This window comes from Copadichromis virginalis, linkage group LG6 (assembly GCF_057382275.1).
Source record: "Copadichromis virginalis isolate Kocher_CV1m ecotype Utaka linkage group LG6, C_Virginalis_male_GT1.1, whole genome shotgun sequence".
Classification (NCBI taxonomy): domain Eukaryota; kingdom Metazoa; phylum Chordata; class Actinopteri; order Cichliformes; family Cichlidae; genus Copadichromis; species Copadichromis virginalis.
Genome location: NC_140623.1, coordinates 40,348,062 through 40,373,540, shown reverse-complemented (window position 1 = coordinate 40,373,540; position 25,479 = coordinate 40,348,062). Strand labels below are relative to the sequence as shown.

The 25,479-nt window shown below is 41.3% G+C and overlaps 2 protein-coding genes across 2 annotated transcripts; both read right to left on the bottom strand.

Moving 5' to 3' along the window:
- Positions 1-485: 485 nt before the first annotated feature.
- LOC146708497 (uncharacterized) lies at positions 486-2,809 on the bottom strand. The gene is made up of 3 exons (XM_085460967.1): positions 1,994-2,809; positions 1,431-1,713; positions 486-1,265 (listed from the first exon to the last, which is right to left on the bottom strand). Exons 1-3 carry the CDS (start codon positions 2,221-2,223, stop codon positions 597-599), a joined length of 1,182 nt encoding a protein of 393 aa, XP_085317093.1. The 5' UTR covers positions 2,224-2,809; the 3' UTR covers positions 486-596.
- Positions 2,810-4,455: 1,646 nt separating this feature from the next.
- On the bottom strand, positions 4,456-23,832 carry LOC146708496 (rho GDP-dissociation inhibitor 1-like). Its single transcript, XM_085460422.1, has 6 exons — positions 23,696-23,832; positions 15,377-15,565; positions 14,556-14,639; positions 9,067-9,143; positions 7,996-8,059; positions 4,456-6,355 (listed from the first exon to the last, which is right to left on the bottom strand). The coding sequence occupies exons 2-6, from the start codon at positions 15,561-15,563 to the stop codon at positions 6,156-6,158; spliced, it is 612 nt and encodes a 203-aa protein (XP_085316548.1). The 5' UTR covers positions 15,564-15,565; positions 23,696-23,832; the 3' UTR covers positions 4,456-6,155.
- Positions 23,833-25,479: the final 1,647 nt, after the last annotated feature.

Sequence of the window (25,479 nt, the reverse complement as noted above, 5' to 3'; positions counted from 1 at the left end):
TACAGTTTTTCTCAGTCGCTTTGGTGCATTTCTCACAACAGAATTGAACTCTCCACCACTACTAAGGCACTTCTCAAAACAATTAGTGCAAACTGCAAAACATGGTGGATAACTTGCAAAAGTGAGTCACTCCATCAAAAAGAAAAGTCAGGTGTCCAAAATAAGTTGTCAATGCATCAACAACAAATCCCTTGAGCAAAACAGACAATACATTCATCAAAAGCAAGTACTGATACCAAACAAAGTGTCAGGGCTGTCACAATTACAAGTCATTAGACCAGCACCTTTGGTCACAAAATCACATGGTCTGAACATGTTCCCATTGTGACGGATGTCTTTGTAGGTGCTTCCCAATGACATGTCAAGTCCGGACCGCATGCATGGCATGTTGAAAACCATAAATTGTAAAGGACAATCAAGACACTCCATATGCACTCTTGATAATATTTAATTGAAACTGTTCACAGCATTATGCAAACTGGGGAAATACAGTAAATCAAACATTTTACAGCAAACAAACTCACCTAGACAGTAAACCTCACTGCAGTAGTTACGACTCAAAAAAAAACAAACTGAAAAACAGACACTGCTGCATATCAATCATTGATATCTAGACGCTCCCGTCTGTCTGCCCACATATTTGCATCAACATCACAGCGTATGTCAGCTCTATCGATGCATCGGGGAAAGTATCTTCTGGAGTGTCGAATCCACCCTCTGCAGGACTCTGCTGTGATGTCATCACAAGCTGCATCCATAGCTGCTAGCAGGGTCATTTGGGTATGTGGATGCCTGTCATATACCTTCCACCTCCAGGAAGAGAAAAACTCCTCAATTGGATTCAGGAATGGACTGTAAGGAGGAAGAAACTCCATAAGCATCCTGTCGTGTGCTGCAAACCACTGCCTGACTACAGCAGAGTGATGGAAGCTTACATTATCCCAAACCACTACATACATTGTCCGATTGTCACCAGGATCATCCCTTCCATTTTGTGGGATCAGGTCCCTATGAAGAGCATCCAGAAAAGCCAACAGGTGTTGTGAATTGTATGCACCAATACGAGGAATATGGGTGTGAACACCATTCTCTGAGATTGCGGCACACATTGTAATATTCCCTCCTCGTTGGCCTGGGACATCAATGGTGGCTCTTTCTCCAATGTGATTCCGTCCACGCCGTCTGCCTTTTGCGAGATTGAATCCCGCTTCGTCAAGATATACAAACATGTGCAGGGGTTCCCTGGCCTCCAACTCCAGGATATGCTTTACAAAGGATGAGAATCAGACAGGTCTGTAATGGTGCATTTGGCAGAACAGATTGTACAGTTGGAATTGTACATAGGATTACAGTAACATGCATAAATGTAGGTTGAGTACATGGCCTAAACTGTTACAGTGAACAGAGGTACATATGCGAACATGTGTTACCTGTACATACTGGTGACGGAGCTCCTTCACTCGATCACTGTTCCGTTCAAATGGCACTCTGTACAATTGCTTCATGGACATTTCATTCCGTCTGAGGACTCTGTCTATGGTGGAAATTGATATTGACTGAATATTTCCGAAGATGGTGTCATCGTTTACGACAGTTCTTTGTATTTCTCTCAGTCTCAAAGCGTTGTTTGCAGCCACCATTGCACAAATTCTTTCCTCTTGCTGCGGAGTCATAAGTCGACCTCTTCCACCTCCTCTAGGTTGTCTGGCAGTCCTTTTTGAGATGCAGATGGGAAAACACACACATGTAAGCGCAAACATGCTTACAGTGATTGTCACAGGACTATCATTCAAAACTCCTTTCTTTACAGCATTACTGTATTGTACCACAGCACACTATGCCACACCTGGGCCAAGTCTGCGCTTCAGTTACAGTACGTCTATGTGTAAGGATCTGTAAGGTCATGTCCTAATGCAAGTCTCCTGTATGACTATGAAAGTGCAGAGCAAATTAGTTTGTGCTGCATACTGTAACTAGATTACGGTGTGCTCACCTGTTTTCCCGACGAAATGTCTGGATGATAGAACTTACAGTAGTTCTCCCAACATTTGGCTGCACCCTTCGACCAGCCTCGGCCATTGTGAGGCCATGGTTTATCACATGATCCACAAGTGTTGCCCTGATTTCGTCAGGAACGTGTCTATGTGGTTGGCCTCTTCTCACCCGGTTTTGTCCTCGTCCTCCACCGATCCTCACTCCTCTTCCACGAGGCTGACGTTCCATGTTCTGCTGTTTTGTAGATTCAGTATGCACCTCATGCCAATCCTGTCTGTTGGTTTACATTGCAGTATATATGTACTTGTGGAGTGGGGGATGCTGTGCCGCGGTTCACCTGTGACTGGGTAGGAGAGGCTTTTCATTGGTTGCAAGTAGGAGTGACACACACCAATTTTCATTAGTGTGAGATAAGGTTCACCTGAGACATGTAGTTTATGGAGATTTTCATGGGAACTCCTCCAAAATAGGGTTTTCAAAATGGGTGTATGAATCGTTTGACAAGCTGTTCAGCAATTTTGAGTGCACTGACACAAGCAATGCAATGAAGACTATTAGTTGTAAGGACAATGACTATTCAGCCGGTACAAGTATGAATAATTGTGACATTCATGATGAAAGAAAGGAGATAGTGATGAATAGGAAGTCAAACGTGACCATTCTTTAGATATTTGTACTCACTCAACTGCTTCATGTCCAAAGGCATTTGCCTTTGGACGCAGTGAACGTGAAACCGCCACAGGGTTGTGCCAAAACGACTACATGTTGTGGTGGTTGAACTAACTGTTGTGCAATGTTTAATTCTGTTGTGAGAAATGCACCAAAGCGACTGAGAAAAACTGTAAAAATGGGACCGTCTCCCTTTCGATCTGTAAGTGCTTGAAGATGCTTCATCACTCATCTGAAAGGCTTCTTCAGTGTTTAAATGCTGATGAGGGTGGGGGCTCTACCTTGGAGGTGGGTTCAACATGGCAGAGCAGAGGTGGAGGCCTACACCACCAACTGTCAGCGGCCTATAAAAGCAGAGAGATACATTCCTAAGTGTTTTAACCATCACCTGCCTGCGTGACCAGAACTCACCTGATTGTAGGGCAGGGCAGAGACTCATGAACATGTCCTGACGTGTTCAGGCGTGTCAGCATCAGCTCAAAGGTTACAACCTCACTAGAGGTTAAATGGATGGGACACTCCATCAGATGAGAGGTGAAATGTCTTCAAGAACCTAAAAGAAGTCCAGTTGCCTTTGATTTGAGCACTTTAGACTAAAATTGGATGGAAAAAATAATAATAAAAATAAAATATCGACATTTTTGTTCCACAGCTGCAGAGTCCCCTCTCGACAAGAAGTCCCGAGAATACGAGGATCTGTTATTTGATATGGAAAGGTCCTTACACTGTTTGTCCACCAGAGGGCGATAGAGAGCCCGTTGTTTGCAGTTCATTTAGTGTCCAGCAGAGGGTGCTCAGGATGAGCAGGAGTAAATGAAACCGAACACCTGAACCTGCAGGAATTTCTTGCAGACATAAAGACCCGGATGACCTCAAATTTTCTGCTTCTAAAATCAGATAAAACTGAGGCTATTGTCCTCGGCCCTAGAAATAACCAGATTCTTACTCTGATGGCATTACCTTGGCCTGCAGTATCACTTTGAGGGACCTTGGAGGCTTTTTTTGACCAGGATATGTTCTTCAGTGCACATATTTTAAAAACAAAATGTAAGACTGCTTTGTTCCATTTGTGCAAAAAGAAATCAGATTGTATAGATTAATCTGAGATGATTACATAATTTAGCAGTGCTGACTTGTAGACATGGTCAATCTGACACATTTATAGTCCCATAAGTGTTTGTGTAGCCACAGATACACCCGCCACCCCCCTCCCCGACCCTGGTGGACAGATCCAAATTGTCCAATTTTTAAACAGTTTGAGAATTGCTGCTCTTATCCTGACTCTTTTTACAGGAACAAATCTCCGACAGTACTGGGCTCTGCTGCAATTTTATTTATCCCATATTCATTACAGCTGTTTAAATAATAGTAGTAATAGAAATAAATGCAATAATTAGTCTGCTCTATCAGTGGGGGGCATGTATCGGCTGATATTAGCCATTTACTAATATATCTGTGGCAGCACTTATAATGACCAACAAATCAAAACTGAAGAGGCAGGAGAAACACCATTCACCAAACAGTTTGTCCACCAGAGGGCGCTCTGCAACTTTGAAACGCTACAAACCCAGCTGATCCGAGCAGACAGTGCATACACAAGTAATCAGCATCACTTTGTAAGGACTACAGATAAATAATTTTAGTAAAATACATTTGTTTTGAAATGCTACTTTGCCTTACCTGCAGCTCCATTCAGGCTGTGAAAGTCATCACTTTCATAGCCTGAGTGGAATTTATTCACAGTGTAATACAGCAAAAAGCTTTATTTGCAAAACACCAGAACGTCAGAGGCCAGGTTGAGCAAAATCTTTATTGACCGAGAAGAGCAACCACAAATGATGATAGAATATACAACCCCACCAGCATGCCAGCGTTTTCATAGAAACTGTACAATGTGAAGGAATGTATGGAGCAGGAATTCATAATTATCATCAGAAGAAGAGGATGAGGAAGGAACAAACAGAAGCTTTACATCCATGTGTTTCGGTACAGTACGAGTTTGCTTCATATTTAGTGTCACTGGTCAGTCGTGTTTTTAAAACCTTCATTCTTCATTTAAATAGCGAGCATGTGTTTTCTCTGGTAGTGTCACCTGACTGTTCATGTCAGTTTTCCTCTGTCTGCGGGTGAGACCAGACGCCGCCGAGGTCTCCGGCAGTGGCGGCGGCAGCAGCAGACGGCGCCTGGCTCAGCCTCCTCCACACCTGGGATCTCCTGACGGCAACCTATGAAGCGATCTGAACGAACGAGAGCGGCGGGGAGGGGGCAAAAATTAAGGCAAAGTGGGGGGGGGGAAGAAAAATCTAAAAATGTTTTTACCGTTTTTCTCCACGTGATCGTAGTTGGTGCTAAGGCCTCTTGGCTAAAAGAAGCGAGAGTGCCAGATTAAAATTTCTCCAATAGTTAACATTCAGTTCCCTCCGATTACAGGAAGCGTTTAGCGTGGAGGGGGCAGTGGGCGTGTGCAGAGCTGCCATTCAGTAACCTGTATAAACAGTCTCCACTACAACAGGGCTACAGGTGGTTATTCGTTGGCAGCGAGAGCGAGCCCTTCGTATTCAGACTATTTGATCGCGAGCACTGCTCGTGCACACAAGGCATGCTAAAGAAACATTAATCGATACGTAAGGCAGCTACTTTTTATACTTTCCACTCCCTTGTTCACTTTGGCCACGCCTCCCATCTGACAGGGAGCGTGCAAGTACATTTAGAAAAGAAAGAGGCGGCGTAGAGCAGCTCTGAATGAATGTGTTTCGTTTTGTTTTTCTTTCAAGGCAGGTACTGGTAATCATATCAAAAGACAGCGAGCGAGTAGGTAAGCAAAACGAGCGTGGAGCGGTTGGCAAGCGGGCAGACGGGGAGGTGGATGCTGGGGGGTGGTGCTAAGAACAGCTGATTAACTGTGGTGTGAATACAATCACATTACACAACCATTGATACCATTATATAAAAAAGGCAAACAAAAGTTGATTGTACAGTTGCTTTTCCACATGTACTTATACTGAGAGAGGAAGACACCTTTTCGGGGGAGGTGGAGGGCAGGACTTAATCTCTTGAAGCAGTGAAAAACTGGGGGAAAAAACAGGAAGCAGAGGAGGGCGGCGGGCGCAGGAGTAAGGTGCTACTTGGCACAGCTCGGTGGGGCGCATGAGTGCATGGACAGAGGTGGGCTCGTGCGCAACCAATGAAACGTTGAGCAGGAAGGTGTTGATGGACGGACAGACGGGGGGGGGGGGGGTTAGGTTGCTGCTACTGCTACTGCTGCTGCTACTGGTGCTGACAGAGCGGGGCGGGTGGGGCGTTAAGACAGCGAGGCGTGAGATAAGGCATGAGAGCATGAAATGCACGACAAAAACAAAGAAGGCAGAAATGGCGGTGGACGTGGCAGGGATGGGAGGAGGATGAGGAGGAAGATGGAGGAGGAGGGGAGGGGCTGAGGGAATCCCTTGCGGCCCCCCCTACACCCCCAGCTCCAAACACAAAGGCCTCTTTTAGTCTTTCCAGTCTTTCTTGATGTTCAGGTTCCACTCCCAGGACAGGTGGTCGTGCTTGTCGTCGTCGGTGAACTTGGATTTGATGACGTAGTTGCCACGGGCCAGCAGGCCCTTGGGCGCCTCCTCCACCGTAGTCAGGAAGTCGTATTCAGCACCACGCGGCCCATAGCTGCCCACCATGTAGTCTGACTTGTCAACTGTCAACAAACGAGAGGAAACGTTAGATCTTTACATCACGCTCAGCTCAGATTGTGAACAGGCTGGTAATTACCAACGTGTGGGCCATGAAGACACTGCAGGTGGCTGCGAGGAGTCAGTTACAGCAAAAAAAATTAAAATAACAGCTTCACAGGACTTACATTTTTAAATATACATGGATATATAATTATAAAAGTTTTCTATAACTTCTATAATTTATACAACTTAATCCTGTAAAATAAGATCACTGTGATGGGCTGTCACGAGGTTGCACTGCACAGCAGGAGATGGAGATATTAAGAGAGGAGAGCTGGACGTCAACCCAGCAGCAGGAACGCTCGTCTGTATGAGGGAGTAAGAGCAGCACTGCTAGAGCTCTGCAAAACAACAACCAGCGAGATCCTCGTGTGTCAGAAACAGGAGCACTCCCGTTCCTCCTCCACACTCTTGATCTGGAAAACCTTCATGTGGATGTGCCATCCTGGAGGAGCTAGACTGAAACTGAATGGGCTGCAGGGAGCAGCTCACTCTTATTTTGGAGAGTGCTCTTGTTGCCTCTCCTGTGAACCTGTTGTCACTTCAATTTGCACCAAAAAAGGTGAAACAGATTCACAACAGTGTAACGGCACTGCCTTTGAGTCATTCTGTGATTCCCTGAAATTGTTATTAAAATAAAAATCCAATTAAATATTTTTTTAAAAGAAGCTAAACATGCAAAACACAAACATAGGCTTTAAAAAGAGCCTGAGTTAGCCGCTTCAGCTCAGTAGGTAAGCAGGCGAGTGCAGCAGTCCCAGCAGCTGTGACTCTCCTCTCCTCACTTTCCTGTCTGTCTTCACTGCTCCACCATCCAATAAAGGCAAAAATGTTCAAATAATACTTAAAAAAGTAGCATTTTGTGAGAGGCTGTTTTCAATAACTTATAAAGCTTCAGGCCCTGAAGAAGCTCTGGATCACAGGAGGTCTCAGGATTGTTGCTTCACTGTTTGTTCAGCTTGTAACAGTGTTGTTGTGACATGAGACGTCTTATCAACTTTCACTCGCCTTAATTCAGAGCTGCTGTTACATCTGTGGTTACTCAGTATTACCCATTACTCTGTGACTCAGTATCCCCTCTGTGTGCTTAAGCACTCTTTTATCTCTTTCATTGTAAGGAAAAAACTTTTAAATTTACTGATGAAGAGAAACATTTAAGTTGTGTGAGGGGTGACTGTGAGACTGAGGCCTGTACGTGTTTGAACGTAAACAAATGTGCTGTAACTGTAGCTAACGCGCCAAGGAGAGACAAGATTTTTTTAAACAAAGAGCCAAAGTAAAACTCCCAGCAATTATCTGTTACACAGGCTCATTTCAGCTCGCTCCAAAGGAGCCTTTTTGATCCAGGAAAAACACCGATTCAACATCAGCGGCTGGCTCAATAATCAGCCCCAAACTGACATTAATAGCTCATTTAGCAAAGTAACAGCTGTGCATGCTTGTATATAAAAAGACTGATTAGCAGCACAGCTAATGAGCCTCTGGTTGTTGTAGGCTGCTGTTTGGCTGTTAGCACATGATCAGCTTTACATGCAGGAGCTGCATCCAACCAGTAACGCTGATCTTCAGAGGAACTGTGTTTGTACAGACGTTTTTCACTCACTCTTCATTCCTTTCCTGAACGTCTGCTGCACATACTTCAGCCCCGATACGATCTCCCTGTTCACCTGAGGACACAAAGACATTGCATCAGACATGTGACAGTAAGACAGATCAACAAGTCTATGGCACTGTGCAAAAGTCTTGAGCTGGCCCTCATTTCTTTAAACTTTGCTTCCAAGGAGCCAGACTTTCTTCTGACTTGATCAAAAGTTCTTGAAGAAAGTGGTTTTTGGACATTGGCTGCTTTTTCACTCATTTTCAGTCTGTGGACCTTTTTCTATAAAAATGTTTTTTTTTCCTGTTAAACTAATTAACCCTGAACTGTGAATAATTCAAGCTTAAAAAGGCACCTAACTTGAGGGTGAACCAACATTGTGTATAAATATAACATCAACTCGTTATTGGCTGCCTCTCACAGAAACAGAATTTGGTCCCATTTCTTGTATGAAACTATAAAAATGACAAGGATAACACAGTCTGACAGGCATAAAATACCATTTCTGCACCAAAAAGATGATTTCCAACATGCTTTTAGCTGATAAAAAGACTCTTTTCATCCTGTGAGCATCTACTACAATTCTCCTGCTACCAATTAATGTTTTAATGAGAGCGCAGATGACCTGACACCAATTACTTTGAGATTTTGTATTTTTTGTTATTGAGTGGCTACAGATGGCTCTTTGTGGCTCTAAAACCTGCTTTGTAATTGTGATGTGGTTCCAGATAAATAACAATGTGTGTCTCTTGTTGTTTTGTTGCTATGTACATCGTCTGTGCCTACATTACACTCAGTGGATTCAGAGGAAGTGAGCAATATTTCCTATAGTTAATGGCAGGAAATAAATGTTTTTAATATCAAAGCCTCACTGAGCAGCAATCTGCCAACATTGAGCTCCTGTGCCAACAATATTTCTGTAAAATGTGCCTTAGAGGATGGCTGTCGAGTCCTGTCCAGTGACCCAAACTTCACAGATTTGAAAACATCACTATCAGTGGAACAGCTGTACTTTAACATGGTCTGCAGAAAACAAGGACAGATCACTCATTTCTTAAACGGACCAGCAGCTCTCACCTTAAAGCTGATCTTTATTCTGTATTCTACTCCCTCCTTCAGGACAAAGGCCTGCTTCTTAAAGGCTTCCAGGTCTCCTGTGAGCAACAACAAACACAGACAAATCAATATAAGGTCCAAACCTCAGTGACAGTTCACTTCAGCATTTTTTAATTTCATCTGTTATAAGGACTAGTGCCATTGATTCATTCATTCATGCAATCCTCTCACTCTCACGCTGATCAGTCTTCGCTAACTTCGCTAACCTGCTTAGCCGCGACCCTTCCTGTGTCGTGTCCTGGCTCTTTGGCCAGGCTGCTGTTACTATTATTATGGTCTTGGATTTCATTAAGCTGCTTCCCCAAGAGCGACCCACAGGTCATGCAGATGGGGGAACTTGAACATCTTGGACTGTAGCTGTCGACAGCAGCCCTCCCTCTGCTGTGGAGATCCGTCGTGAGCTTGACAGCCACTCAAACACAAACCTGCAGCAGGTGGCGCTATGCTGAGCTCACAAAGGCAGCAGAGGAGAACAATACCACCGTCATCAGCTGCAGTCCAAGATGAGACTTACTGGAGAGGCAGCTGAATATATGATTTCTCACAAATAAATTATTGAGTAAAACATTTGCACAGGAAAGCTGGTAAAAAGCGAGAGCTAGACAGTCTGCAGGGCACAGATCTGTTAGGACATCTGATTTCACTTCACAGTGACTTTGTTTGTTATTGTCTCTTTTGGCAAAAATGAATTTAAAACACAAATGCATGAAGGTGTAAACATCAATAAATCATATAAAATCAAAAAGGTAAAATTACACAATTATCTAAAGTACTGAGTTTTTATTAACTGACACAATGTTGATATTTCACAGCTGTACTGAGCGCACAGTTACCACCAAAGTACTTGTTACGCTGTGAGAGTCACACACGTCTTTACCCTCATGTTTCAATCTTAAAGATTCACTGAACACATGTTATCGTAGCTCCTGGAACCATCCACTAACATCGTTTCACTCTGTAGACCTCAAACATTACTGTGAGATAACGAGGTGTTAATTATAATGCAGATCGTCTCTTTTAGATCACGATCGTGAGGTGAAGCTCACGAGCACAAACTGAGCTGCTTCTATTCTGAGCACTCGCACACTGCTCCATACAGTGAGCTCACACTTTAGCCTCTAAGCTTTTATTTTACATCTACTTTACATTCTGGTAAGCTGGAACTAAAACAGTGTATGACCTTAGATTTTAGCACCGAGCTGCTGACTGTGACTGTATCGGTTTATATTAAAAAGAAATAAAAACGAGTGGATCAAACTTGGAGGTTAATCGACCATAAACAATTTAAAACTGCTTTTAATTAGAGACGTCAGGCTGTTTCACCAAAACAGGATGAAAACGTTACCAAAGCATCTTGTCTTTTGTTTTAAACGATGTGCACCTTCTACCTTTACAGCAGCACCTTCCTTTGTTATCTACCCCTTCCTGAAAGCACAAACCCAGCAGCTGACTGGTCAGATGTTGTTAACAATGTTCCCCACAGAGTGACATGACCCGAAAGCATTTACATGGAAACCACGATGGGAGCTCTTCAAATGATCCAAATACTGAGGAAAGCTGCTTCGGTGCTTCCTTTATTGCCTCCCTTAGCAGAGCAACACTGGCGAATGGTTCATGGCGAAAACACCATCTACTACTAACAGAGAGTCTTGTTAAAAGCACAAGTTCCACTGGATCACTTCTCTAGATGGAAGTGTCCTAATGTCTTAACAAACGTGCTTTTTTCCTGTATACACTCTGTTACTCTAGTACAGAAAACAAAGCTAAGATTAAAAATGTGCAGAACATAAGTGATTAAGAAAAGAGGCGACACAGGAGAGATTTTTGGACAAGGAAAGCTTTTGGTCTAGAGAAAGTAAAGTTATTAGTTGTCATACTTCTACGCTACAAGCCTGTCGAGCAAAAACGCATATGAGGCTCAGTATCGTGCTCAAGGACACTACGTCAACTGGCAACTTAATAACTGACCTTCTGATTGGTACCCCTTAAAATCACCCACTAATCTGTAAACCACTAATTTAATTATATCTGAATTTAAAGGAAAACCTCTGCAAAATGTTTTTTGGTTCAGTAATTTCTTGTTTGTTTTTTAATTACACTCTTAAATAATCCAGATTATAACAGTTTCAGTTTTTTGCCTTAATCACGCCGCCCTGCGTGACACATTTACATCCCTCCCTTTGTTTCCTACAATCAGTGAGTCCTCGGGACACTAAAATCCTCTGGCAGTCCCGTGGGAGCTGACTGCCATGCTGACCTGTTGTTCCCAGGCCTCTAAAAAAGGCTTTTCAACTGAGCTGTTTCTAGTATGTTCTTGCTGAGTAGAGTGTGTCCTCCTCTTCCTTTGAGTCCTCTTAAACCCAAGCTTCACAAGAAACCAACAACAAAGAAGGAAGTGAGCCCAAAGAGACTCAAACCTCTGCAGAAACTAAGAAATATTTTAAAGTTCAGAAAGTTAGTGTTCCAGTTTTATTTCCTGCTCCTGAAGTACAAAAACAGACAACTTACACTAATCTTTGCTTCTTCTGCTTTTCCTTCTTCCTCCTGCAAGCTTCTTTTTATCACAGTCTCTGTGATCACAGAAGTAAGAGTCTTATATTTTGGGCCAGTTTGTAAGTCAATTGAACCCGAAACTGTGAGGGCGCGTTTTATCATCAACCTTATTAAACGTTTTGGTTCCTTGCATAAGAGGAGAAATGACTGTGCCATGAAACATCTTAAAAATATTAGTTTCAGGGACTTTTTATTGAAAAGCAAAACATGTTTTATCTCCAAATACAAACACAATGGGGACAATTCATTTTAACGTCTCCTGAGGGGGGGGGGGGCACTTTTTGCCTTAACAGAGTTCAATTCAGTGTTTCTTAAGCCTGACAATATTCAGCTTTAAGGACAAACACACGAGCATAGCTGAGGGCTATCTGTGACTTTAAACTAGAATTAATGGCAGGATTTTTGAAAAAGTCACAATCAGCCAAACTGGACTGTTGTGCCTTTATTTACCGTGTGGACAGTCACAACTTTATCTGAGAAAGCAGTAAAAGCTGCAACGAGGAACAGGACAAAATGTCCTGGACTGATCCAAATCTAGGCCAGCTGGGCCCAAAGCTGCTCCAGAGGAGTGAGAAGATGCAGTTCAGACCTACAAGATTATAAAACTCTGGAATAATTTACATTAACTTTTAAATTAGTGCCACGAATTAAAAAACTAAATCCAGTCGCTGTAGTTTGTCCATTTCTCTCTGCTTCTGGGATGTGTCGGTAAATCTTATTAGTAGCAGATTCAGACCTTCACAGAGTAAGTGCTGCTGGATGGAGTTATAATAGGCAGAGTCTGTACTGGGGGTGCAGGACAAGCACGTCTGAGAGCTTTGAAACAGGATGAAAATGATTCGAAAGAAAATAATGGTGTGAAAATGTGACGGAACAACACGTTGTTGACTTTGGCAGCGGGGCCTCGAGTCCCCCACCACCACCACTGAAGGAGATTTACTGGCCCATGAGAGAAAAAAGGCATTTCAATTATTTTATAGATGGGAGCCGGGAAATTAATTTTCCCAAGGGGCAACATGCGAAACGGGGACTGTTGGACGGCTGCACCAATAACACGAACTCAAAGAACCTGCTTGATATTAATTTCGTCTCTCTTATTAACTGTTATGGTTACGTGTCGAATTTACAATAAGGCAACAATAATGTATTTATAGTAACCCCAGATTATTTTATTTAATAAAACATCAATATTTGGTGTCACATGATACAAAATATCGCGATACTATCCAGTATAGATTTTTCACCCCTACTTGTTTGTGAGTTTGTCTCAGCAGTTTGCTTCACAGGTGAGCTCATCACTCTGAATGAACTCGAGGATGCTCAATTATATCCTCTCATATTTACAATTATTTTGGTGCGGCTACTCAAGAAACTTGAAAATATCTTGCACATACTGAACTCAGCAGCAGATTCCTCTAACTTTAAACAAAATAAAAATTGAAAAAATAAGTGAGGTGAAAATGTTGGTGGGACACCGAGTTATCCAGGTACTCCTTGAGTCACGCACAAATGTTTTTTCCAGAGTGCCAACCACGATCGCTGCACATGCACATGGGTATGAAGAAGGTGCCCAGGCAGCTGGGAAATAGCAAACAACTGAAAACCTAAAGCAGCGGACCAGAAGAGACAAACCCGGAAACAAACATAACTGCGGGCCACTTATTAATAATCCTTCCCCAGGTTCCCCTACAGCAGCGGTCAGCAACCTTTAACACTCAAAGAGCCATTTGGACCCGGTTTCCACGCAAAAGAAAACACTGGGAGCCGCAAATACTTTTTGACATCTAAAATGAAGTTAACACTGTATATATTGCTTTTTACCTTTATGCTTTGTGTGAACAACTAAGGTGTGTTGCGTATGAAATCCATGAAGTGCTACAGAGAAAATTACATTTTATTCATGTAATTAACACATTTTGAACTCTTAAAGAAATATAACAAATGGAAAGGAAACTAAAATGAACCACGTAGCAAACAAAAACTGTTGTGATATATAAATCGCCTTTGGGCGTTTGGAGCCTTGACCTGAATTTTAAAAAAATAATTGGAAAAAAAGCACTATGCTGCTGAAAAATGAAAAATAGATATTTGCAAAATTCTGCCTAAACATGTATTTTACCTGGTTAATGTGTGTGCCTCGCCTCGCCGCCTTAACGTCTGTGGTATCTATGCTAATGTGTTGGTGTGTGTCGGGCTGTGAGCTGCAAAGCTACAGCCGGCTGTATGCGTACAGCAACCGTGTGTGAAAAGTGGTCAATAAAGAGATGCTGAAAAGCATGTTCATGCAAACATCGTCGGGTCTGCCGTGATATGTTTACAATGAGACTTCTGCTCCTGAACCTCTGCGCACAGCGTCTGCAAATCGGGGCTGTACGAAGTCACTTTATCTTTACGCAGGACAGTAAGTTGTCATCTGTGAGGCGCGAGCGGTGTTTGTTTTTAACATAGTTCACGGTGGAGAACAGCTGCTGACATAATGTGGATCCGAAGATCCATAATTGGCCTACCTGGGGTTGGAAGTCTCGATAAATGCACGGCGTTTCGGCGGGTACACCGGCTTCCGCAAGTGTGACGCTTATATTGAGCGATGAAAAAAATAATAGAATATAATTTTATTTTTATATTTCAATATTACAACAATCTTCCAATTTAGAACTACAAGTTAAAAAAAACTAACATAAAGAAAATATACTTCAGCTAAATACTTCTAATTTATTTTCCCAAACCACGCGGAGCCGCACTATAAGGACTGAAGAGCCGCAGGTTGCCGACCCCTGGTCTACGGAAACCCGTAGGAAGGATCAACAGTTCCAATATGGCGCCATTAGTTATCAAACACTGAATGTTGGGGTTCAATCAGAAACTTCTACTTGATTTCTGCCTGAACACAGACTCACCACAGAGGTCCAGGACCAGCGGCTCAGGAGCACTATCACAGACCAAACTCATCCGGATCACCTGGACGTTGGGAACATTGGGATCTGAGACAAGACCAAAGAAACAGGTGATTCAGTACAGATGTAGCAAACATGCTAAACATGTGTCTCATACTACCCAGATTACTGCTGGCTGCTCCATAGTTTATATTCATAACTTTTATTTATCCTTAAAGACACTTTAACGTCATTTTCACATGCAGTCTGCTAAACCCAGACATTTATAGGAGGTCTGCATGTGATGTAAAAATCAGCTACGTGTTTGAAGTGTTTGAACTCAGGGGAGCTGAAATCAGGACAGGCTGCTGTAGTTGGGACAGATTCTGCATTAATTACTCTTCAGTTTGTTCTCAGGCAACAATTCAAACTTTCTCCTCACAGCAGGAAGCGTACTGATCATCAGTGTTTGACAGACAACACTAGGCCACAGGTTACTATAAAGACATACAACTCCAGCTTAGTCCTGTTTTTTTAATAAAATGCACAATGCATCAAACAGGATGTAACAGTTCAATGACAAACCAAAAACAACAAAAACATCTGCTTTATTGTAACACAGCACCACCTTCCTGCACTGTGATACCTACAGGGACCTCTTCTGTATTGTTGAAGCGGTGAACAAGAAACACATCAGAGTAATGGACTTTAACGTTTATCATTAAATCAAATAAACATATTTTTCTGTTTTTAATTAATCACTTCTAAAGAAAAACCGAGATACAATTTGAACTGTGGTTTTGCAGAACCGTTACACACACACTCAGACACACACAATGTATTACCAGCCTCAGAGATCCCAGAGCCAAGCAGGGCTTCCTTATATTTGCGTAGGCTTTCGTCATCCTTATCCAGCTCATGGATCTCCTTCACTGACTTCTGGGCTGGAGGTTTGTAGTTCACTGGCTCTGGCTCTTCATTTTCAGCGGCGATAGCTGCTAGCTGCTCCGTAGTCACGTCATCGTCAGCCATGTCTGGAGGGGGGAAAAAATGTGAGTGACGGTATAGCGAGCATGGAAAGAAAGCAGGTGGGCAGACGTCCTATATTCTTACTAACACTTGTCTCTTGGGGAGGCAAGTGTTTTGTTGTAAACAAAAAGACAAACTCTGCTGTGTGTAGCATTTTATGTCATCTAATCTCACTTCTTTGAAGTAGTAATAATGAGAGGGGAGTCATGAACGAGGCGTCAAGCATCCCATGATGCAGTTATTTAGGTCAGATGAAAACAACTGTGTTCCCCTGGCATGGATGACATGAGTCTGGTCTTTTTCACCTCTATTACATTCAACCAAGCAACAGCTTCACAGCAGTGTACACCGCAGTCGTGTATATTTGTTTTTCTCAGCGATGTTATCAGGGAAGAGTTTCAAGGATAACAAGAACAAGGAATAACATTTGTTTTGTCCTCATAAACCTCCAAGTAAGGAAGCCATCTCATTTATGTCAGGAAAGCAAGATGATCGAGTTAACCTGATGCAGAGACAATGGGTTTGTGTTTCATTTGCACAGAAACTAACTGTGTTCCCGTTTTAAGGAGGCTAATGCCCAAAAACTTTCCACTGCTCAAACGCACAGTGTAACAAAAGCAGGAAGAGCTGTGCTTGGACCGAGAGTCTTAAAGCTCACATTAAAGCCCCCCTCCCACCCACAGCAAAACAGAAAAAACACAGGGCCTGAATGCACCACTGCCACTCTAGCATACATCGCTTACAATTACACTTTAGTCCTGGTTGTGTATCTTTAATCACTTAAGAGCAGCCACTTTGATGTTGTAAATAATTACAGGAGCATTTTTTTAAAAAACCTAAAGGACAGCTCTGCACACAACGAACTCTCAGTAATGTGGAAAAACCAGCAGAGAGAATTCAGGACGTAAACTCTCTTTGCTCAGATGCAGTGACTCTACTGCTTCACAGGGCTGCTCCATTATGACAAAAAACATCCATGCCTAGACTAGACATTTAAAAGAATGTCAAGCGCATGAATGGAGCCATTTGAGGTGGTCTGGGCATCTGAACAGGACGCCTCCTGGACAACTCCAACTTCGAGAGGTGTTTCGGAGACATAGGAGGAGATTTTAAGAAACAAGATGTATTTACTGAACTTAGAATATTTTACAGGGGATTTTCTTAGGATTTATGTACAATTTCAATAAAATGTTTTATTTAATAAATAGATAAATGTAAGAAATAAAGGGGTACACAGCTGTGGTGGAGGACGTACAAGGTTATGACATGGGGAGTACTCTTAAGGGAAACTGCTGGTCCCTGCCAGCCTGCAGCCTGTACTGCAGGATGTTTGTGGTAGATATTGGAGCTGCCCACCTCAGAAGCCCTGCAGCAACAGCCACAAACTCAGTGATAGCAAACAGTTAAGAGTTTGGGTGAGGGATGCTGGCAGGTGTACTCGTTTTTCTTTCTTCTAGAACATGTTCGCCTATGGAAACTTCGTTAGTTTTTCTCCTTCTAGGCAGACCAGGTTTTTCCATCATCTTGGTCAAAGCTGAACACGAGCGAGTCCGAGCTTTCAGGGAGGGGCGAAAGCTCACTGCTGTACAGGAAAAGGACCAAAACAGAGCCGATGTGTTTCCTCTGACTATAAAAGTTAGTGAAATAATGTCAACATGCACGCTAGAAAGATCTGATGCACCATGATCGTTTTAGTCACTATACTCTTGATTTTTTTATAATCCGTTCTTATTCATTAGGTGATATTTAACTAGGCTGGACATTTTTCACAACTGGTAAAAAAATTAACTGCTAAGTCAACATCACTGTAATCTGCTTCAGTTAGTTCAACAATACAGCAAACGTAGCTGTGAACTAATTGTACCTCCATCTCCACCCAGCAGTGCTCAGCCAGCAGTGTTTAATACCTCCATGACATTCGTTTACATTTCAGCAGCAACAGATGGATTAAATGCTCCGAGTCTCCAGCCTCAGATGCAACACTGTGTAAACTGTAGCTGTAACTAAAAGACTGGAAGTTTGAAAAGAATTGTGGATAATGCAAATGTCCCAAATAATTTTAGTGATTAGTGATTTTTGTGATACAAATCGTAAGTTTGAGTTTGTCTGCATATCTCTCTCTTCTCTTATGAACTGCCTAAACTAGCAGGCATCATAGAAATGTCTATAAGCAGCACACACGTGAACTATGCGAGGAGCCGCAGCCATAAACATGCCTGAGCAGGAGCCAAAATCCTGCTTCAATTTTCCGCTTTTCTATTCCTTACAAATGCACCATTATATATACACAATTTCTTGCACCTGAAGGAACCAAAATTGTGTGACTAAAGTAAGACTTCAAGAACATCTTCAAAATGTGATTATTAGCTGCTGGTTGCACAAATTCTCCTTAATCAAGCAGAGCCTTTAAACACCAAACTTTTACTTTGGTCAAGTTTCTCTTGCGACTTCAGATATACCTTCCACTCAATAAAAATAAAATGCATTATTAGAGCCATGTACAATGATAAAAAATAACTGGTTTTTTTTAATGCAATCTTCATTTGAGTTCATGTTTTGCATAACTAAATTGCAGATTTAACTGAGGTCAAATTTAGATCACGGTTACTCGACGAGGAGTGAAACTCCTGGCATTAACTCTTAGTTTTTTATTTAGATTTTTGGTTTGCATGGTCTCCCTGTTACGAAATTTCTTAAAGCTAAATATTTTTCCCACTGAGCACCGTGCAAGTACATCAGTCTTTTACTGGTAGCTTTTAGATTTTATTGTCTCACAAAAGGCTAATTTAATCCCTTTATACACTGCTATCTTATTCTGTGAGACCATATAATAATTTATTACTAGGCAAGCTCCATTTACTTTATTCTCCAAAGTTTGGTCAATCGGGCAACACAGAAAGTGATCATTCTGACACAGTTTTATGCAAAGTGTGACCCTAAAGAGCCGTGCTGATGGGCAATCAGCAGTTTTTTTCATAATGTGGAAAACTGATGTGTTATTTTTCTTCAGCTCACTTTTATAACTGATGGTTGGTTCAGTAAATGTGTACTTAAACTTCATGACACTGAGGCTCTGTTTAATCAGAAGGTCAGTGGATTGATTTCCTCCAGTCCATCTGATACCGAACCTCGAGTTGACCCCGATGCATCCATCGGAAGGTCAGAAGGTGTATGAATGTGTGTGTGTGATTAGGTGAATGAGGCATTTTGAGTGCACAAATTAAGCAGAAAGATGCTATATGAGTACCAGTCCATTCACCATTGTAGAGAAAGGGAAACAATATACAACTGTCCACTTTAGCTCATACTGGGCTGTATGTGTCCCACCTAAATTAAATTGGCCATCACTGATTTTGACCTTGAGTTGCACTTTGAGTGAGCTGTCAACCAAAACTCAAGTGAATAAATTTTAGGATATTCACTTTGTATTGTTACTAATAAAAGCACAAATGTTCCACTGCCTGCTCAGCCGCTTTTTCTCCACAAAGTGAGGAAATAAAATATTTATATTTAACCTCATATGATTAAATTTGGACAACTGAAGATGTTTTCATGAGGAGTAAGGACACCTGTAACGTCAATACCTCACGGGATTAGCACAGGTCTGAAATATGGAACAGTCACATTTTCCAGATAGTAGAAGTTACCTTTCAAATGAACTATCGTGCATGCGTTTAAGCACTATGGTTCTCCTGTCACAAGCTTTTCCATTTGAGCAAACATACAATAAAAAGGTTAAAAATTTAATTTCTGGTAAGCTCATAATGTATTTTAGATTTAAATAAATTTGTATAATAATATTTGTGCTTTTATTTGAGGAAAGCTGAAAAAAATCCCATGTTTTATGAATTGTAAAAAAAAGTATCCTCGTGTGTTTTCACTTTCAACAGTTCACGTGTTCTCACAGGACATGATGTAAGAAGTTAATAAAAGTGATATTAAGAAGACTCCCCTTGTGCTGTCATGCCAAATATTAACATTAGGACATTTCATGAGTGGACTAGAACCCAGTTTGACAGACTCGCCCCACACAGCCTTCAGCAGGCTCGCAAACAGGACGGGAAGCTTAAAGAAACTTCAATTTCACAAACAGAGGAAGCATGCGGGAGCCTGTAGCCTCATCAGTGCACTGTGTCACTAACGTTTACATCCTCTGTTTGGTGTTGGGTTCTTTTGGGTTCATCTATTTTTGTATCAAACACTAAGAACAACAACCTGCAGGGCAACAGCCAATCCAGACTGTTACCCCTGCCGGCCTCATGCAAACATTAATAACAAATACAGAATTTAATAGAGACATGGAGGTTTCTGCCTGCTGTAATTTTGAGCAGCAATATAATTTAAATTACGGCGACTGGTGCTACCCCTTTGTTGCCTTGTTCTTAGGTTATCGCATTCACAAGATTTTCAGAAAACTTGACCTCTGACCTTCAGGTTGAGTTCCCTGAGATATGCAGATAGATAATTCCTATAGTAATAATTTGAAGCTCCGAGGTTGCCTCATTCTCGAGTTATCGCATTCCAATCTTAGGTGTCCGTACTGGCCGCCCGCACGGCAGGGAGACAACAATACCCTGCAAACAACAATGTTTTGCACATGGACGATGATGTCAGGGATCAACGATGGTCAAGGTTAATGTTTGTTGTGCATTTTTGTGCATGTTAGTCAGCGACCGTGTGCGTGTGTCTGTCTGTTTAATGCCGTCTGTAATTGCTTTTTAAAGAATCATCATGATGTTACAACATGTTCAGAACCTGCCGACGGCTTACTTAATAATAATTTACTATCCAAACTAACAGCCCCACGTCAGTGCTTAAAGTTTTGCGGACCCCATGCATGCTTTTACTGACCTGCAAGATAAAAAAAAAACAAAAAAACTTTTATTTGTTTTTGTTTTTTAACTATAAATAAAATTTAATTTAATGTGTATGACATTATTTATGTTTTATATTCATCTAAATCTGAAAAACAATGTTACAAAAGCCTTGAAATAAATCTAGTCTAGTACACCCTGGGCTGCTGCCAGTTTAATTGAGTTAACAGTTAATCTGCATAAATAGGCTTTTATTCTAACTTCTCTAGCTTTAACATGGATTTTTCTCTGTGTAAGGAAAACGGTGGCCTATGCGAGGAGCTGAAAGTTTGCTTTATGTCATGTTTGCGCTGGTTGTTGATGTGGATAGACGAAGGACTCACACCAGCTGTTTATCAGAAAGGTTTTAATAGTTTTGGACAAGACAAACATGTTTTCTTTTCACTGCAGCTGAGTTCACTTTCTCGGTAACAACGCCACCTCCCCGCTTTTCACCACGTGTCTGTAGACAGACTGTGGCTCCACGTTAAACTGTGACAGCATCATCTCCACAGCTGCTGTTGTGTTTTCCGTCTTTTTGCTGAGAAATGTAGGAACTACCTGGCGTGAATCTTCTAATACTCCACGTCACTATTTCATGTCTATTTTAGTCACAAATGTGGATGAAATGCTTACAAAGCACTGAAGCAAAGAAGTTACATTGAGGATTTTTTTGTAATCAAGTGGTTTGCATTAATCAATAAATACGGAAAATTTTCCTCAAATACTAACATATAAAAAAAATCTGAGCCTGACCTACACAAGAACTGGGAATATAAAATGTCTTGTAGGAGCAGTCGAAAATAAGTGAGCCAAACTCTTCTCAGCTTTGAGGTGATCATCTTAAGCGACTACCAATGTGAGTGAATTATACCACTGATTGATTTATCACTGGGTGGTAAATACATTAGTGGGTTACCTAAGCAACCAGAGTCTGCTATGTCCACCAATGCAACCAACAACCTGGACACAATGAGCAAATATATGTGAACCGGGCTTCATAGCTGCTACTATATAACCATTTATTATAAAATAAATATCTTCTGACAACTCCTTTCTTTACAGCTTTTGTAGGGTTGGAAATACAGACTCACCTCCTTGTATTAGTCATGTGTAATTTATTTGCCAAAGAGAAATTATAAAATATATTAAATTATATCTTGTTATTCGTCTTTTGCATTTATTGAATTTCTTTCTTTTCTCATCCACTGGGCTTTTTAAGTAGTTAAATATGTTACGTTAGTGGACCAATAGTAGCACTGAGGAGAGAATGATTATGGGGACCTGCATTGACACGCCTTACCAAATCTGTCAACATTCCTGCTTTTCCCAGTTTCTCCCATATTTTAGGACCATCCACAAGCATGTTTTCCATGTTTATCTAATATTGCACAAGCTGCCAGACTGTCTATGAAACAGTCTACGCATAGAATGCATAAAAACTGCATGCTATTTCAGCACATCTGTCATTGGTCCAATCTCAGCGCAGAAAAACCAGGTAAGGGTTAAACAAACTAACTGCTACCTTAGCTGTTTGACTGTTTTAAGTCTCTTTAGTGCAAAAATTCAGTAAAGAGCGACATAGTTGGCTCTTCAGACGTGCTTAGCAGGGAATTATTAAATTTGGTACAGTTAGAAAGAAATTAAATCAAACTGAGCTTTATAAAACATTAAGTTAGTCGTTAACAACGTATAAATGAAACAGTAAAAACAAAAATGGCGCCCTCTTTCAACCAAAGTAGTGTCACCAAAACTATTTCACACATCACTGGCTTCCTCCTGGTTATGCTAACTTAATAAATCAAAGTTATACCGTGTCATCAAAACAGTTTCTCATATCACAGTCAGGTGAATATGCAAACTGAAAGTCTCCAGATCTCCAGAAAGTCTTATAATTTCCAAATGTTGCAGCATTTCCTTTTGTATGATCTGAGAAGATCTGAGCTCCTGCATCAATTCGACATCACTGAAATAGCGGTACACTCATGTTCAATCCAGCCATGATGCACGCCATACACAAGCCAACAGTTTGTTAACAGCTGAAAGGGACTCCAGCTACATTCAAGAACAGCAAAGAGGGGGAATGAGATGCTCCAAGGGAGTAGCTGTGTTTGCTTCTTTAAAAAAGAGAAAGACTTTCGCTGTGGGGGCGTGAGTTTATTTCTCTGCTGTGAAAACGTTAACGCCAACAAGTAAAAAGTCAACAAACCGGCGCCAAAGTGCCATTACATCTATCTGACCTTCATAACGGGCAGCCTGTTAATGAGTAACTCCATGTGCAAAGAATTTAAGTTTTGTTAAAGTGTAATAGAGGCTAACAGATGATTATTTATTATTTAGGTTCATTATCAAATCATTTCACACTCTATACACACCTGACAGAAGAATGAACCTATATAAACCTATATAAAGGCTCACTTATAAAATAATAAGAAATAATAATAATAATAATACTCTAATATATCATGTAATCTCTAAATCGTATACATTTTTGTTCATAAACTAGCTCTTGGAAGGTCTGACTGTCATTTTGTCGTTTGTAATCTAGGTGAATCTAATCCCAGATGAACAGAGTAACAATAACATATATTAAAAACAAAGTGTAACTTTTCTTTTTGTGGGGCTTTTTTTAACGTATTGATCTCTAACTAACACACAGAATTAATAGTTCGTTGGTCAAAGTGTGTTATTGTTTGCCTTAGGCAGGCATATAAACACAAAGACTTTCAGAGTTTCCTATATTTATTTTTTCTGCATTAAATTAAATTAAAAACAAAACAGCTCTTTCAATGAAATTTAATGAACGCATGTTTATTTTAAAGATAATATCACGGATCTTTGCAAATTTTCCTCAATTATGTATTATCCGCGAAAAACCCCAGATGAACCGCAGCTGCCATGGTGATAAAATAGTAAATATATCTGTCATTATTAGCCGGGTAACAAACCTCCTTTTGACAGCACATCAGTTTACTCACGCCACTGGTTCATTAGCCTGAACGATTAAACTCATTAATACTGAACAATGTGGCTCAACTTTTCCTGCCGCCGACCCCCCCTCTCACACAGGGTGGGACTGAGGAGCGAGACAAGTGGCTAGCTCGTTAACCGCTGGGAACAATTCAGCCGAGCTAACCGGAGCCTGCAGCTAACATTAGCATGACAAGTTATCATCAGCTGACAGGAGCGGGCGCGACAACGGAGCGGCTTCACGGACGCGCGCCGGTTATGGTTGCTCTAGAGAGGGCGTTAGAAGCTGTCCTCGAAGCTGGAGACGCTTACCTTTAAATTAAACGCAGTAGTGTTTTCAGGAGCCTTTGCAGTAAGTGCGTTCGTTGCTCTCTGGGCTCTCCTGCAAGTATGGCGAACAAGGGGACGGCGCCGCCCCGTGCGCCGCCCGCGCGTCACGTTCCCGGGAGCGGGTCAGCGGCGCGCACGCCCTACGTAGGTGACGCGCTTAACAGCTTATTTTGGGTTCAGTGGGATAGTTTCGCTCTGCTGTCACACTTTGTACTGTGATAAAAGGTACAGAGGATAACGGGACATATTTAAAACTGACTTGTGTATTAAAAAAACACTGATTGCTTCTAATACTTACTTGTAAAACCCCTTGAAGTACATGTTTGTTTGTCTGATTTAAAATCTTTTGTGTGTGCAGAGGCAAATTCTTACAAAACCTACACCTTCTGATAATTTTTCTTTTTTTTTTTTCTTAAGAAAGTTCTCACTGGACACTACTATGCAGTTCCTGTGAACAACTAAGTACACCCCAATAATCATTTCTGTATGACTTTATCAGTCTCTTGTCATTGTGAAAGAATTTCAGCTCTCTCTTCCTTACAGCGCTGATTCAGTTCATTGAGGTTTGTGGGCATTTGTTTGTGTACAGCGCTCTTAAAGTTCCCACCACAGCATTTAAATCGGGTTGAGGTCTCGTCTCTGCAACACCTTGATTCTTTTCTTTTTCAGTCTTTCTGTTCCTGTTTTGCTTGTTGTTCTCCTCTTGCATGGCCCAGCTTTGGGAAGCTTTAGGTGTCAGACAGATGGAGTCGCCTATACAAAAGTTACACATTTACTTATACTGGAATACAGTTGAATGTCATCTGAATGACTGCGTGGCGTCTAGGTGCTGTGGCTACAAAGCAATAATTTTTCTTAATCATATATAATATGTGGCACGGGTGTAATGAGCCATTACTTCAACCTAAATCTTTTTTATTACCAATTTATGTGTTCTTTCCATCTAATTCAATTAGTTGTTTTCTGTTTCTTTGTTTCTTTCTGGCCCTTTCCTGGTCTCTTTGCTAATGGCCAAAAATAAAAGCCATTATTATTTATTAATAACCAAGGACCAGTGCCTCGGGGCACTGACTGCAAACACTGTTGCCTTAAGTCTTCAGTGAGGCAGGGACCGGCATCCCCGTGTGGATCATTATCGCACAACTGCAGTTGAAAGATGCAGAAGTTGTAAAGCCAATGGCCTTAAAACTAGTTATCAGTTACATCAATTCTATAACATTCTGGAAGCCAGTGTTCAAATGCAAAAATGAGTGCAGGAAGTAAAAAGGCTTTTGCAGTAGTCTAGACATGAAGAAATACAAGTCTTGTCTTGAAATCTGTTTACATTTTTATAAAATTATAAGATAAAACATGACTACATTAGTTTCACTGTGTGATGCTGAAAGTTATCAGTTAGAGCTACGAATTATCGAGTAATTCGAATAACTCTATTATAAAAAATTCTTAATACAAATTCTTTGTTTCGATGCTGTTTAAGGCACGGCTCATACCACTGTCGCTATGGAAATGTGAAACATTTGTGATTTAAAAACAGACCTGAAATGGTACTCAGGAGCAATGTTAACCCCACACACACTGATAACACAACAGCAGCAGTGAGGATGACACTGGTGCAGTTTGCACACACGCTGCGAAGAGCAGCTGAGCTCAGGTGGAGCGAGAGAAAACGTGTTTCTAGTGTCCAAAACAGCAGCTCTGTAATCAGCAATAAAAGCTTTACTGGGAAGTAAAGGTAAACTTCATATACATCATATTTTATTGAGTTT